The sequence below is a fragment of the Pelodiscus sinensis genome, chromosome 2 (genome assembly GCF_049634645.1).
Source record: "Pelodiscus sinensis isolate JC-2024 chromosome 2, ASM4963464v1, whole genome shotgun sequence".
Lineage (NCBI taxonomy): Eukaryota > Metazoa > Chordata > Testudines > Trionychidae > Pelodiscus > Pelodiscus sinensis.
The window spans coordinates 167,582,497-167,597,569 of record NC_134712.1 but is presented as its reverse complement, the minus strand read 5'-3'; the positions used below and the strand labels follow the sequence as shown (position 1 = coordinate 167,597,569).

Sequence of the window (15,073 nt, the reverse complement as noted above, 5' to 3'; positions counted from 1 at the left end):
TATTTATAAGGACAGGTAATTGTACCTTTACTGAAGTTCCCCAGCCAATAATCAGTGTTAAATTATCTTTCCAGCAAAGGCTGCAGGGATACATATCTGGGCGAAGGCTTATATCATCACGAGGCACATTGGTAATTCTTTGCTTGGAGATCATGTCAAGTATCTTCACACCCTGGAAGTTAAATACAATACAGTCTTATCAAATATGCCATCTCTTCTACAAACGACATCTCAAAACATGTTGTGATATATTACAGTGTGTTCAGTCTATGGTGTACGTTACAGCACACAACTGTGTCAAAAGAAAGCATAGTAGAAAAATGTAAATGTTCAATATTCTGACCAATATAAACCACAAGAGGAGAAAATAAAGAGGTACGAGCTAGGGATGTTAAATATCGGTTAACTGAATAGTTGATTAACCTCGTGAATGCTTATCAGTTATTCAAGTATTCTATAGTCCCCGGGGGGCGGGGCTGACAGCCAGAGCATTCTGGCCCCACTCCTGACAAGCCCCTTGGTATCAGACGCAGCAGCATGGGGTGAGGGGATTGAGAGGGGAACCAGTATAAAAACCAGTTCCCCTCACAGACCAGCTGCCTGTCACCCCGTGCTTTTGCCTCTGATACACCAGCCACTGTTCGGAGGGAGGAGGGCGGGAGATGTCTGACCTCCCAGCCCCAGCACAAGCTGGAACTGAGCTGGGCTGCCTACCTTCCCAGCTCCTAATATACTTTAAACACAGATCTGCAGCAGGGGTAGGTCCCGGACGCGGCACAAGCCAGGACTGAGCTAGGCTGCTGGTGCCTGTTGGAGCCCCTCTCCCACCCGCAGGCTCCTGGGCAGGCCAGCACTTTCCCATGCCTGCTTGTCCCTGGGCCGTGGGTATTGCGATGCTCCCCTGGAACATCTGTCTCTCTGCAGGAAAGGGCCCGCTGTCTAGGCCTTGCTCGAAGCACAGCACCATCATCTGCACCGAGACCTTCAGTGTCGGTTCAGGGACGAGGGCTAGGTTTAATTCAAAGGATCTCCTGTGATGACTGCCCTTGTAACTTTTCTTCACCGCTAAGCCAGCTGCGAGCTTGGTGCGTCCCCCACCTCCCACTCCATCTATGTGACTGAGCGTGAGCCACACGTGGAAATACACCTAGGAGGAATTCATGAGTTGGCAGATAGCCTACCTGCAGTCCCTTACCCAGGGACTCAAGCAAGAGTGCCAGAAGTAGGCCGCCAACCAGGAGAAAAACCGGGCTGACCAGGAGGAAAGAAAGGCACTTGGGATGAGCTGGGGCAGCAGCATGACGCTATGTTCTCCACCCTCAACATGGAGATGGAGCGGATGGTGTCGTGCATGGAAGAGGGCACCAGCTCCCTGCCCATATACCCCATGGCTTCCCTGGGGCTATGGGGCCCCAGAACATGGGGCAGTGGGTCCTCTAGGGCAGCCAGAGCCTTCAGACCACCTGGAGGCAGGCACCACTTTCAGTCCTGTCCCTGAGCCCTGCTTTGCCATTCCAGTTTCTTTTCCCATTCCCTCCCCTATTGTAGGTTCCTCTGAATAAAGAATCCTGTTTTTTCAAAAAAAGATGTCCTTATTGTTTGCTCTGCAGGGGAGGAAGGGAAGGTAGGAAAGGAGTGCAGCGGATGTGAGGAGTGGGGGATGAAAAGCACACACAGGGAATGCAGGGGCCCTTGTGGAGAGGCACGGGGGAGAGTCTCAGAACTGGCCTTGCATGAAACTCTTCTTCGAGGCCTCTCTGATGAGCACAGCCCCTTTTCTGTGCTTTCCTGATGGCACTGGTGTCTGGCTGCTCAAATTCCCTGGTCAGACATTCAGTGTCAGCCCCCTACCCTAGCAGGAAAATTTCCCCCTTACTTTTGCACAGGTTGCAGGGCACGCAACAGGCCGCTGCCACGAAGGGGATATTGCACTTGCTGAGGTCCAGATGGGTGAGGAGACTCCCGAACCTCCCTTTTAACACCCAAACACACATTCTATGACCATTCAGCACTTGCCCAGACTGGTGTAGAACTCCTCCAATCTGCCCATGTAGGGCTTCATGAGCCAAGGGAGCCAGGGGTAGGCTGCATTGCCCAGTATCACGATGGGCATGTCCGCCTCTCTGACTCTGATGGTGCAGTTGGGAAACAAAATGCCATTGTGCAACTTGTGAATGAGGCAGGAGTGCCGGAAGATGCGGGCGTTGTGCACCTTTCCCAACCATCTAACGTTGAATGTTGGTGAAGCATCCCTTGTGACGCAAGAGGGGCCACAGCACCATGGAGAAGTACCCCTTTCAGTTGATAAACTCCGAATCATGGTAGTCAGGGCCCAGGATGGGGATGTGCGTGCCATCGATGGCTTCCCCCGCAGCTGGGGAAGCTGACGACGGTAAAACCATCAACAATGGTGTCCACGTTTCCTAGAGTGACAACCCTCTATAGCAGGATGTGGTTGATGGCCTTGGCTAGGTACACAGGCATGGCCCCGACTGTGAATTTCCCCATGCCAAACTGGTTCCCGACTGAGAGGTAGCTGTCCAGTGTGGTGAGCTTCCAGAAGGTGATGGTCACATGCTTCTGCAGGGGGATGGCAGGTCTCAAAGGTATTCTGTTACCTCAGGGCAGGGGTAAGCCACTTGCAGAGCTCCAGGAAGGTGGCCTTCCACATGTGGAAGTTCTTCAGCCACTGCTGATAATCCCATCCCTGCGGGACGATGCGGTCCCACCAGTCTGAGCTTGTCTCCCTCCACCAGGAACAGCATTCCACAGTGTCCAGGGGATTGAGGGGCATGTGCAGCAGCAGGAGCACCAGGACCTGAGTGAGCAAGGCCTGTGGGCCACGCTGGGGTTCGTCCTCGTTCTGCTGATGCAACACATGGGCAGTTTGGAAGTACTGCACCATGAAGAGCAGCACGAGGCCTGTAAGCCTAGCACGGCTTTGCAGCAGCTCTGGCTCCATGGTGTGAGTACTGTGGCATCTGCATGGGCAAGCAGAGCATAAGAAAGTATGTGCCCGCTGCATCCCTTTTCTGCCCCATGAGGGGGAAGGCAGTGGAGGAGTGGCTTGTGAGCTGTGATCATAGAGAGGAGCCCCTGTAACTGTACGTTGCACCTTGCCAGACCAAACAGCCACAGGAAGTATCTGCTCTCCTGGTGCCCTCCCCAGAGTGCTTCCAGGGGCTCTAAGTCTCAGGCAGGTTGTATTAAATGTGGAGATACTATTTTGGACTAATTCAAACTAGTTCTAATGTGTTAAAATCTGGAGTTAAGTCGAATTAACTAATTTTGAAATAATGTCTTAGTGTAGACATGGCCTCAGTGAGATCTCTTTGGGTTTACCTACAAGCAGAACAGAAGATGATACCACAAAGGACAGCTAAGTCCCTGCTCCAAAATCTGAGACCTAGTCCAACCTTCAAAATCTTGCTGAGCTGTCCTAGTGGACATTAAAAGTTCTCCAAAATGTGTTAACATAGCACTGTTTGAACATGGTCAGTTAACGCACCACATACTAATGTAGGCTAACATTTAAACCCATTTGGTGCAAATTAAAGCACTGTGTAGACATAAGAATATAAGAAAGGCCATACTAGATCAGATCAAAAGTCCATTTAGCTCAGCACCCGGTCTTCCAACAATGGCCAATGCCAAGGTTCCCAGACAGAATGAACACAACAGGTAATCATCAAGTGATCCATCCCATGTCGCTCATTCCCAGCTTCTGACTGACAAAGGCTAGGGACATCACATCTGCCCATCCTGGCTCATAGCCATTTATGGACCTAAAGACTATGGTCCTTTAGCTCAAGCCAAAAAAGGTTCATGCTTTTAGCTCTGGAGGTTCCCAGTAGATATATACTGGGTTACCATAACTATAAACCCTGTAATTAGTTCATGCTGTCGGTAGTTCATGTACAGAGGGGAACATTTTACATACAATGAAGGTGTCTGATGGCAGAATTAGGCTTTACGACTATGGATTCAGTCTGGTGGCTATTTCAAAAAAATGTGAGATCCAAATTATTTGTACACAACATGTCAGAATACGACCAACATAACTAAATGGTAACATACTGAATCTTAGGAGGGCACAAAAGGCATTCTTTACAGTGGTTTCATCAGCATGGAACACGAAGGGTATGTCTACACTACATGGCTCCATCGACACTACATGGCTGCGCGCTGTGCCGATCTGCTGTTTGGCGGCACAATGTGGTAGTCTGGACGCTCGGGAATCGACATCAAAAGCATTTGTCGACCACCCCCGGTAAACCTCATCCCACGAGGCATAACCTGAGAAAGGCTTTTGATGTCAACCGCCAAGTGTCCAGACTACCGCGCTGTGCCACCAAACAGCTGATTGGCACAGCGTGGCGGCCATTTTGATGTAAATGAAGCGGCGATTATTTAAATCGCCGCTTCATTTTGCTATGTCTACAAAGCTCATCTACATGGCTCTGTCAACGGAGCCATGTAGTGTAGACATACCCTAACTGCCCTGGATAAGGAGTATCTTGGTCATTAAAAAGGTTAAGGGAAAAACCAAGGGTCAACTATATTAAACTTCTGAAGGGCAAACATCATTTCACTTTCCATATGAGGAAAAGTCTAGCTGTGACTTTTTGTGTCTGGCAGACAGCTTTCAGCATGTTATTAGGATTCCATGCTTCTATGAGGTACACCCTCTAATATTCCATGTTGCTATGAGGTACATTCTCTAGAGATGCCTTTCTTCAACTGTTACATTTACTCCCAGAAGAGTTTCATAGAATAAATATTTTAATTGCATGGCTCTGAAAAGAATAAGCCATCACCAGTGGTCATGCCAGGAAGATGATGAAGCAGCATGTGAAGATGCATTCCAATGGCATAATTGTTGAAAAGAAGCATGTTCATGTTGCAGGCAATGCCTGTTGATTACATATAAATTAATCCTAAAACTTGATCAGAACAACTAAAAATAGCCTTTGACAACTTAAACTTTACTGAATAGAAAAGAAGAACATGGACAAAAGGGCAAAGCTCCCATTTTCATAGGTGACCTGGGTTCCTAAGTCACATTTGAAAATAAGATTTAGATGTTTTTGAAAATGCTACACGTCATATAAGGCTTTGGAATGTTTAGGCCTGACCTTGTAGTTTGATCTGCAAATGTGGGAGAAAGCCCATGGTGTGCATTAATCTAGAAAGTCAGACTAGATTATGACCATGGTCCCTTTAAACCTTAATCCATTTCGTGAAAAAGGGCAATTTTCTGCTAAGCATTTTCCAACCAGGACTCCCAAAGACCTATCCAAATTAGTAATATTTTTAAAAGTTTACACCCATGGAACTACACTGATGTTATTACAGGTGCAAACCTCAACATAGACACCATTAACCTGTCTGAAGTAGGGCTCACAATAACAATTCATTTCAAGCAGCGCTGTTGTCAACTCTGGTTTTCCATAAGGGCAGGGTGCATCTCGAAAAGGGCTTTGCACAGGGGTAACTCTACAGTTCTTCAAAAGAATACAGTAGTAGTGAGCATACTGAAGAGCAAGAGAGAGAGAGAGAGAGAGAGAGAGAGAGAACACCACACCTCAACCACATTCTTCCCAGTACTTGAGAGTAATATATTCTGACTACTAGGGACAAATGTTTTAACATAGCAAAGTATTTTATAAAAGGAGCATTCTGGCAAACTGACGCTTTAAAATGCTTCAAATATTGGCTAAATTTGATGCAACAATACCAGCTAACAGTACACAGTCAGTGGCCAGAGATGGCAGATGCAGCAGTAAATACATACCATGTTATTGGCCCAAGCAATTAAGTGCCCTCTCCATTTTACACTTCTTATATTTCCTTCTCCTTCATGTAAAACAGAAGGCTTCCATCTGTTCATCCAAGTCTTCTCATATAACAGCAACTGTGAAGAAGTGTAACAAACACATAGTTTTGTGAAGCAATGTTATATATAATGAAACTTATTTTTGATTCGTGTTTCTAATCTTTGCATTTGAATTGGAGCCCCGGTGTCTCCCCTCCTCCATACAAGAGGCCTGAAGCCCCAACCATCAGCAGCTCCCTTTCCGCATGGTGTCCCTACTTACGCATGTATTGAGAACTCATTCAACAAACTAAGATAACAAGGAAACATTTAAAATGTAAGAAACCATTACAGACAATTCTGCCTACAGATTGAACATGTTTTACTCTGAATTAACAAGTGATTTGGTGACCAGAAATGATACTCACTTTTATTATAACAAGGATTTCAAAGGATAGTTCTACAGATGCCTGTCTCTTGTATAACCACAAGATGGCACCAAAAGACAGATATTCCCAGAAAATTTAATTTGAGACAGAAAATACAAGTTATACCAGCAACTTTTACATGTCAGATGCACTGCAGAGAGCACATACTAACTGAATACATGCTTTGCAATTTCTCCCCCATCAAAATGAGATTATTTTACTAACACAGCATACAGAGCAGTGACACCTGTCAATGTCTATGGATAATTGTTCCTTTGTTCATATAATCTGTGAGTAAGTTACAAACAAAGTGGCATGAATCATTTGGCTTAGTTGCTTTTATGTAATGTTAAACTGAAGTAAAAAATAATGACAAGAGAACTTTAATACATGGAACTCAGAAATAGCTCCTGTTGGTGGCTACATACAATTGGAACGGATTTGTGCTATTTTACATAATATTAAAAGAAGGCTCGATGGGAAAAAAATATTCTTCAAGCATTTGCTTTAATTGTTGTAAGTTAATAATGGTGTAAGTAATAAAGGTACTTTAAAAGTGGCTACATTTATAGGGAATAATATTGATTGCAGATTGAACCCTTTTCTATTTGCAAACAGACTGTGATTATTGAAAATATATTTGCTATTTATAAGTAGTCACTGAGTTCCCTTGGAAGAACACTTTTACCTGAACCTATTTGGTTCATGAGCCACCCAGAGTGGATGACACATTTTTAAGAACAGACAGCATGAACAATTAACAATAAACTAGTTTATTCTTTCAGGATAATTTCCTGGAACTTTTAAATTGAATGATCTTCACAAATCCAAGCTGCCAAATAAGAGTAAACTGAATATATTTACAAAAATATTCACACATCAGAGTTTAAGAACAGAACCCTACAAATTGGAGGGATGGCTGCTTGACATCCGCAGGTATCCACATCCGCGGATGTGTATGTCCGCAGACCATTTTTGCCAATGCCGACGTAGATACCAATTTTGGATCCACACAGGCCTCTAAACGTATATCCCGTTGTTTTGTCCCATATGCTTAGCCAAACTGGAAAAAAAATTAAAACAAGGAATTAAAACAAAACAGAAAAGAAGTTATGACAATTAAAACCAATGATTTCCAGAGGTTCTGAGAACCTTCAGCTCCAAGCCTCCAAGAGAATTGTGGATGCCCAGTACCTCTGGAAAGTAAACCTTAAACATAATACACTTAAAAAAATAAGACTTCCAAAATAAATGTGAAAATTGGTTTAAGGTCTGTAGTTCATTAAAATGGCGCTAATCTTTTGTCCACAATATAAATTCAGAAGCCAAAATATTAAAGATGGATTTGACAGACAACTAAGTGCTATCTGAATTTGCCTATTCTGTACCATGCTTTAGGAAAGAGTTGACAATGTTACATTATTTAGACCCAAATACGCACCAATTTAGAATTGCTATACTATGGCAGGCAATGTCCTTTATGGTTTCTTAATACCTAATTAAATCCATCTGCCGATAGTTAAAAATACTGTTTGTGGGGAGAGGAAGTAGAAGGAACATCTACGTATTGCACCATGGAAAGCCTGGTTTGACATCTCTCCCCCACACAACACTTAACCATGAATAATTCATAGTCTTAACCCCAAACACACATGTGCGTACCTTTATGTACATAATCCGCCCATTAAGTGCAAAACTGATGTTTGCAGGATCAGAGCGAAAAGTCCAGGAGAAAAGAATAGCTACCCCCGTTTTGCAAATCAAGAAACAGAGATCCCACTCAGGAAAACATCCTTATGCAGGACAGCACTTATACAAGTGCTTAGAAGTAAGCAAATGTGCATGCATCTCCCTGAAGTGGGGTCAGAGATTAAGTGACATGTTCCATGTCACATGGGAAATCTGTTGCAGAGGAGTGAGCTGAACCCATTCTCCTGAATTGCAACGCAGTGTCCCATTTACAAGGTCACTCTTCCATTTTGAACAGTGCAAGAGGAGCAAATACTGGTGCCAAGAGCAAGAACTCCTAATCCAGTGGCTTCAATAAGACAATATTCTTCTCTCAAAAATGTGTTCCTCATTTAACTGCAATAAAACCATATACGCTATTTTACTGACATTTAATAAAATCTATTTCTCTTTTTCCTCACACTACAGCCACCTTGAGACTCACTGAACATGAATGTTCTACAAAGCATTTTAGGAGTTTGTAATCTATTGAGCATATTTCTCTTAAAAGCACTTCGCTAATTTATTTAGTTCATCTTCCACACAGCTATAGTATTGAATTATCATTATCGCAAAACCAAGAACAATTTAAACCCAATAGGAGCTGTGTATGTAGAGAGAAAAACAAATGTTTCCAAGATAGCCCCCCCCCCTTTTTTTGGTTGGGGAAGGCATTTTAGGGCTTTAATTCCCATAAATCCACTCTCTGGCAGCCAGCATTCTCAGTACTTATTTTTCAATAGCAGCAGCAAAATCACTTCCTTGCATTCTTTGAAATATCCTTCATTCTTCTCTCTGTTTTGTTCTGGTATGTCTCCTCAGCTCTTTGTTACAATGCAGCAGTTTTTAAGATGCATATCCCAACATCTCCTATATATAGACACATTATAATATGAGTGCAATACAAACCAACAAGCTAAACCTGCTCTGACAGCATCACACCAGAAACTGGACTTGACCCTCATTTCCTCACTATTACAGAGAAGGGGTATACAAAGCTTTGTCCCACTAAAGTTTTCTTGATTTCTCATCACTTTAGTTGTTTTATGGTATTTTAATGACCATGGCTACGTCTACATTGGCATGATTTTGTGCAAATACTCTTTAACGCAAGAGTTCTTGCGTTAAAGTATTTGCGCAACAGAATGTCTACACTGCCATGTGCTTTTGCGCAAGAGCGTCCGTGCCAGTGCAGATGCTCTCTTGCGCAAGAAATTCATGTTACCAGTCTACACTGGCCTCTTGCGCAAGAGGGCTTAGTCCTGAACGGGAGCATCATAGTTCTTGCGCAAGAAGTACTGATTTCACACATTAGAACGTTAGTGTTCTTGCGCAAGAACTCCCTACCAGTGTAGACAGGCAGCATGTTTTTGCACAAAAGGGCCGCTTTGGCTCAAGATCGTACCAATGTAGACACAACCCAGATATCTGTGTTGAACCACCGAGCTGCTAGCAGTTGCAACAGAAGAAGTTTGCAGAAATGTACTTGTTGGTATCTTGTTAAAAGTTGCTCGTGACCAACAGTTTGAGAAACGCGGGGTTAAGTAAAGGACTTTTTGATGTTAAAACTGAATCAGTGTAATTCAACTAGATTATTGAATACCACTCTATGTATGTTGTACTATTAATATATCAGCCTTTTTGGAGAGAGCTCACGTAGAATGCAGCCACTAAAGAGAACAGACTGGTATTTTGACTTATTAAAGCCTGTCATGCATTAACCCTAATTACATGTAATCCTAGTCTTTAAATTATGCATAGTAATCCTCAATCATCTGAATACAGATACCAAAGACTATAGCAACAGTAATGGCAATGAGATGAAATGTAAACAGATTTTTTTCCAGCTACCAAATACTACGGTCACAACAATGAAATGAAAAACAAATGTTTCAAAAGGGAACAAATTGTTCTTTACAGCTGATTTACACAGGTAATTTTCCACATTTTACATGCATCTATGTCATGTAAAAATACCATGTTGAACTTATGTCATTTCTTCTTGAACTAGTAAAAAGTTTTACAAAAAAATTGCACATTTGACACAACTACAGCAGTGTAGGGGAGCAACAGAGAAAGAGAGAGTGAATGCGAGCAAGAGCAAGTACAAATAAACACTTCTGTTATAAATGGCAATACACTGGGTGGGTTCAAGAAGGCAATAGAAACTTGGTCAATAAAAAGTGGACTTTTTCTTCCAAACTATATCTAATAACATAACTATGAATAAATTCCATAGCTTCAAACCCAGGATGATTCAGGGAGGCTATTTCTACTGGATTAAGTCTTAATTGCTTTAACTGACAGCCTACTTATCACCAGCAAACCAACTGCCAATAGCATGATTTAACCTGAAATCCAAACTTTCCATACCACGGAGTTAATTATTTGGTATAAAATGCCATGTGTATCTTTCCATACTTCACGTATTTTGAAACTTTGTGTCTAGAATCCCATGTAGAGCTATTAAATATTTTTATATACATACACTGTACGTTTATAGTTACAAATACATGGATTTTACATGCAATTTACTGCCATATAACACACAAGTGAATTCTAATTCTCTCTCTTTCTGTCTGACAAGACACATATTGTGTTGACTAGAGGAAAAGCCCATCAACTTACATATATTCTAATATCTGCTTACTAAGTGAAGAGGACACCACTACTATTAAATGACTATCACTACATATATCTTAAGTATGTTCAAAACATCCTACATCCTTGTGAACAACTCATAGCTACAAATTTGGCCTGGTGGATGTTTCAGCCTGTACCCCTGTTTAAGGTAAATTACCCAATGCCTGAACACAGCCTGCCATAGTATTTGCTCTTACTTCACTTAAACTGGACCTCTTAGTATTTACTGACTGACATTTTACAGCTTACAAAGCAATCTGCCTTTCTTGTCTGGTACTCTTCTTCTACACAACGCAATATCAAACAGCTGACTATCTGGTTTCTAAAAATGGACTATGCTGCAAACAGCATCCTGACAATTTAATAATTTGTCAAAGTGGTCCAACCAGCTATTATGAAGTACATATCGCAGGGTTCAGAGGTAAAGGTCATCTGCTCACTCACAAAGCAAAGTTATAGTGTATCTGCTGACACTTAAAAAAATCAGACAGACAATTAAAAATAAAAAATAAAAAATCAGAGACATTCCCTGGCAGACTTGACTTTAATAAACAAATGTCACTGCTATGCTAATAACAGCAGTAGCAGATGAGAAAAATTCTGTCTTCTTCTTGTTTTCAAATTCTTCAATATCTTTATTACATTTGTGAGAATTCCCCATAAATTGGAATTAAAACAGAATTAGAATAACTTTGTTTTTGATGTGTCAAGCAGTGACATCTAGCCTATGTATGCCAGCCAGAAATTCTAGCACTGAAATATTATTTTCGATGTTTAAACTAATCTCAGGCCTTTACCCCCTCACCTCCCACAAATGATTGTTCTCTATTGTTATGACATGTAAGACAAAGGGTTTCTTTCAAAAAAAAGTTATGCTTACAAGATGTACTGGAGGCATCCTCGTTTGAAAGTTATTTCTTGTACCTCCTGCCTAACAGAACTCTATGCCTAATTTTTAAAAACCTGAATAGCAACTGAAGTCCAACTTGAGACATCTTAAAGGGACATGATTTCCAAGAAAGATCTTAGCACCATCACCCTAAAATTTACACTTCCTTTAAATGTGTTTCATATTGGACACCCAAAATCACTAGTTGCTCTGAAAGATGTAGGTCCTCGTATTAAATGCCTAATTTCAGGATGTGATGAACACTTATCTCTGACTTCAATAGGATTTGCGCATCACCTGGAATATGCTTTGTCCACTCCACTGAGTAAGACAGGCTCAGAAAATCTTAATTAACAGACTGGTTCAGTATAGGTAGCAGTGGAAGGCAACAGTAACTGATCAATAGCCAGCAATATCCCCAAAAGTGCCTTCACTCTTTTTGATACTGGTCAAAGCACAAAGTGTAAAGTCTTATCAAAGTCTTATCACTTTACCAAGTGAGACAGATCAGAAGAGCAGGACAATTTAAAGCATCTCTGAACAAGAGCTAAGTACCTAATAAGTTGATTTTGGAACTTACATATCTTTCAGTCTTCCTTCTCTGTTCATTTTGTCTCTAACTCTCTAATACAGGAGATACTTGTATTGTTCTATACTATTCACTTCACCAACAAGTTAATAATTGGGTATTCTAAGGGTTAAGTGAAGAATACTTATTTCAGATTTACCGCCCTCATTAGCTATCTTTCAGCCTGTTGTTTTTTAAGATTAGAACCTTTTTTTTACAGGCAGAAGCTTACTGACTTCAATAGCACAGTATTGGTCTCTTCCCCTTACCTCAAAGTTCTATTACCTGGCATGGCTAGGGATGCCTTGTTATTTACAATGTATTATTATTTCAGGGTTACCATCATCTGCCAAATGCTCTATTGAAAATGATACTGTACCTAATTGCAGAATTAAGAAAGAAAAATACATTTAGCACTATATCTATTCCCCCTAGCTAAGATCATATCAACACTTCAATAATACACCTACGCTTTTCAGGAATAAAAAACATGCACCTCTAAAATGCTGTTCTTAGTCAACAATGAGAGGCAATTATTTTATCCAAATTTTCAATCCATATTTGCATTGCTTATTCAAATAGGCTTGAAAGTGCAAGACATATCTGTATCTTACAGCTTGTGGAAGTAAAATATTGGTTTTGCATTTTTATTTGACCACGGCACAATTTAAAAAAAAAAAAAAGAGAACAAGAGAGAGTGCGCACCGAAGCATCTACAGCACATACTAAGTTTAGTAGCTTTGCAGAGCTTGTTCAACATAAATAAAACTTTTTTCAATGTCTAATTACTTTAATGGTTCCTAAAAGAAGCATTGTTGTTTATTGAGTACAATGGTGTTCTTATAATATGCTTACCCTCAGCACAATGAATCCTAAAACTTCTGAAGATGCACTTAGTGCTGGTATCAAGATTTTATAATTATATACATTTGTTGAGTAATGGTTGCTCTTTGAGATATGTTGCATACGCCCATTCTACTTCAGGTGTGCATATGCCAGAGAATCTTTTTCTCAAAGCAGTATCTGTTAGGGCAGCACATGCACCCCGTGTACATTGTGCTGGTTGCTAAGGGTATAAAGGGGTGGCAGCACCTTGACCCAGCCCTCCATTTCCTTCACACCAACAGCCTGTATTTCTGGAGAGTCCAGCATAGAGGGGAAGGAGGGGTCATGCAACATCTCAAAGCACAACAGTTATCAGGTATCAAAAAAAACCCTGTTTTTCCCCTTGAGTGCTTGCACGCGTCCATGCCACATCAGGTGACTCTCACACAGTTCTACATGGAGGAAGGTATCAGCCTACATAAAACAAGGATTACTCTCCCAAATCTGGCATTATCCCTTGAGGCCTGAGACAAAATATAGCCAGGGTAAAGGTTTGAGCAAATAAGTCTGAGCCCTGCAAACGTCACTAATGAATATTAAGAAAGAAGTTAAAGCTGTTTGTGCTCTCAAAGAGTGTGCTAAAACTTTGTGATGAGTCTTTAGAACCTTAGAAAGATCATAACACAGATGGATATAGGAAGGGAACCAGGGAGAGAGCTGCCACAAAGTGATCAGTTGTCCCTTCATCCTGCCAGCGAATGAGACAAATAATTGCAGATACGCTCTAAACTGCTTAATCCTGAGATTTGTGAAAAGATGAATGCCCTTTGGAAGTCCAACATGTGGAGTTTTTACTCATCTTTATGACAGTGAGGTTTTGAAAAAAAAACCAAAAAAACCCAAAAACGTTTAGTAAGTAGACTGGCTTTTCATCCCTATCAGTCTAACACTGCGTTAGTGAGAAATGTAGGGTGAACACAAGCTAACTAATTTTATTTTAAAACCCATATACACACAATCATAGCGGGAAGTTCTACTGCTCCTGGCAGTTAGTAGCCACTGAGCAATGTCACCATCTTTGAGAGATGAACAATATTGAACACAACTATGGCTTAAAAAAGAGGTCCTATTAAAACTCCAGTAAAGGTTGGATCTCCCTAGTCCAGCACCCTCAGGACCTGACTCGTCCCAAGTGAGCGAATTTGCCAGATACGGGATGGTCCCAAGTCACTGGCCTCCCAGGACACTGCCCCTCTCTCCAGCTGACTCTGCTGCTACAGAGCTTGGGTTTTGTTTTGGCCTGCTGCTGCAAGAGATGAGACTCTCCGGAGACAGAGCTCCCCAGCCGCTGCAGCCCCGCTTCTGTCCCACCTGGACAGGGCTTCCCGGGCACGGGGCTTGCTGTTCCTGATGGTGGGGTTCCCTGCTGCTGGGCTACCAACTGGCTCTTACTCCCAGGCACCAGAGGTCTCTGGTCCAGCAACATCCGTGATCCTGCCACACCACAGATATTGCCAGAGTAGTGTGTCCTGGACTTAGGAGGTTCAACCTGTATCATATTTAGATCCCATGATTATACAAAAGGTTTTTGTTTTTTTAAATGGGTGGGGAAACGCCTACCCAATCCTTTAAGAATCTAACAATTGCAAGGTTGGGAAAAAAAAAAAAGACGTTCCAGGAGGAAGCAATGAGAAAGCAGCCAAATGAACTTTCAGGGAACTTAGGGTACATATACACAGTAGTATAGTGATAGAAATGTAGCCGTGTTAGTCTGGTGTAGCTGAAACAAAATACAGGACTATGTAGCACTTTAAAGACTAACAAGATGGTTTATTAGATGATGATCTGAGGAAGTGGGTCTGGCCCACTTCCTCAGATCATCATCTAATAAACCATCTTGTTAGTCTTTAAAGTGCTACATAGTCTTGTATTTTGTTTCTTCTACACAGTAGTGTTATTTTGGAATAATTGACATTATTCCAAAATAACATAATCCACATCTACACTACAAGCAAATATTTTGACATGTCAAAATTATGTCGAGCTGGAGGACTTCTTACTCTGACTCCTGTAACCCTCATTTTATGAGGAGTAAGGGAACTTAGAGGAAGAGTGTTCTTACTCAGACTTCCTGCTTCTTAGACAGTGCCAAAAGCTGTCTTGATTTAAGCTACACA

At 41.7% G+C, this 15,073-nt stretch overlaps 1 protein-coding gene across 3 annotated transcripts in view; it reads right to left on the bottom strand.

Moving 5' to 3' along the window:
- Positions 1-15,073, bottom strand: part of VPS41 (VPS41 subunit of HOPS complex) — a 151,899-nt gene that overhangs the window by 64,888 nt on the left and 71,938 nt on the right. For all 3 annotated transcript variants that reach the window (XM_006124074.4, XM_025185171.2, XM_075921736.1), the window contains 2 exons: positions 5,795-5,914; positions 26-172 (listed from right to left, as the gene is read on the bottom strand). In XM_006124074.4, coding sequence (XP_006124136.1) covers positions 26-172; positions 5,795-5,914 — 267 coding nt within the window. The remainder of the gene's footprint in view (positions 1-25; positions 173-5,794; positions 5,915-15,073) is intronic.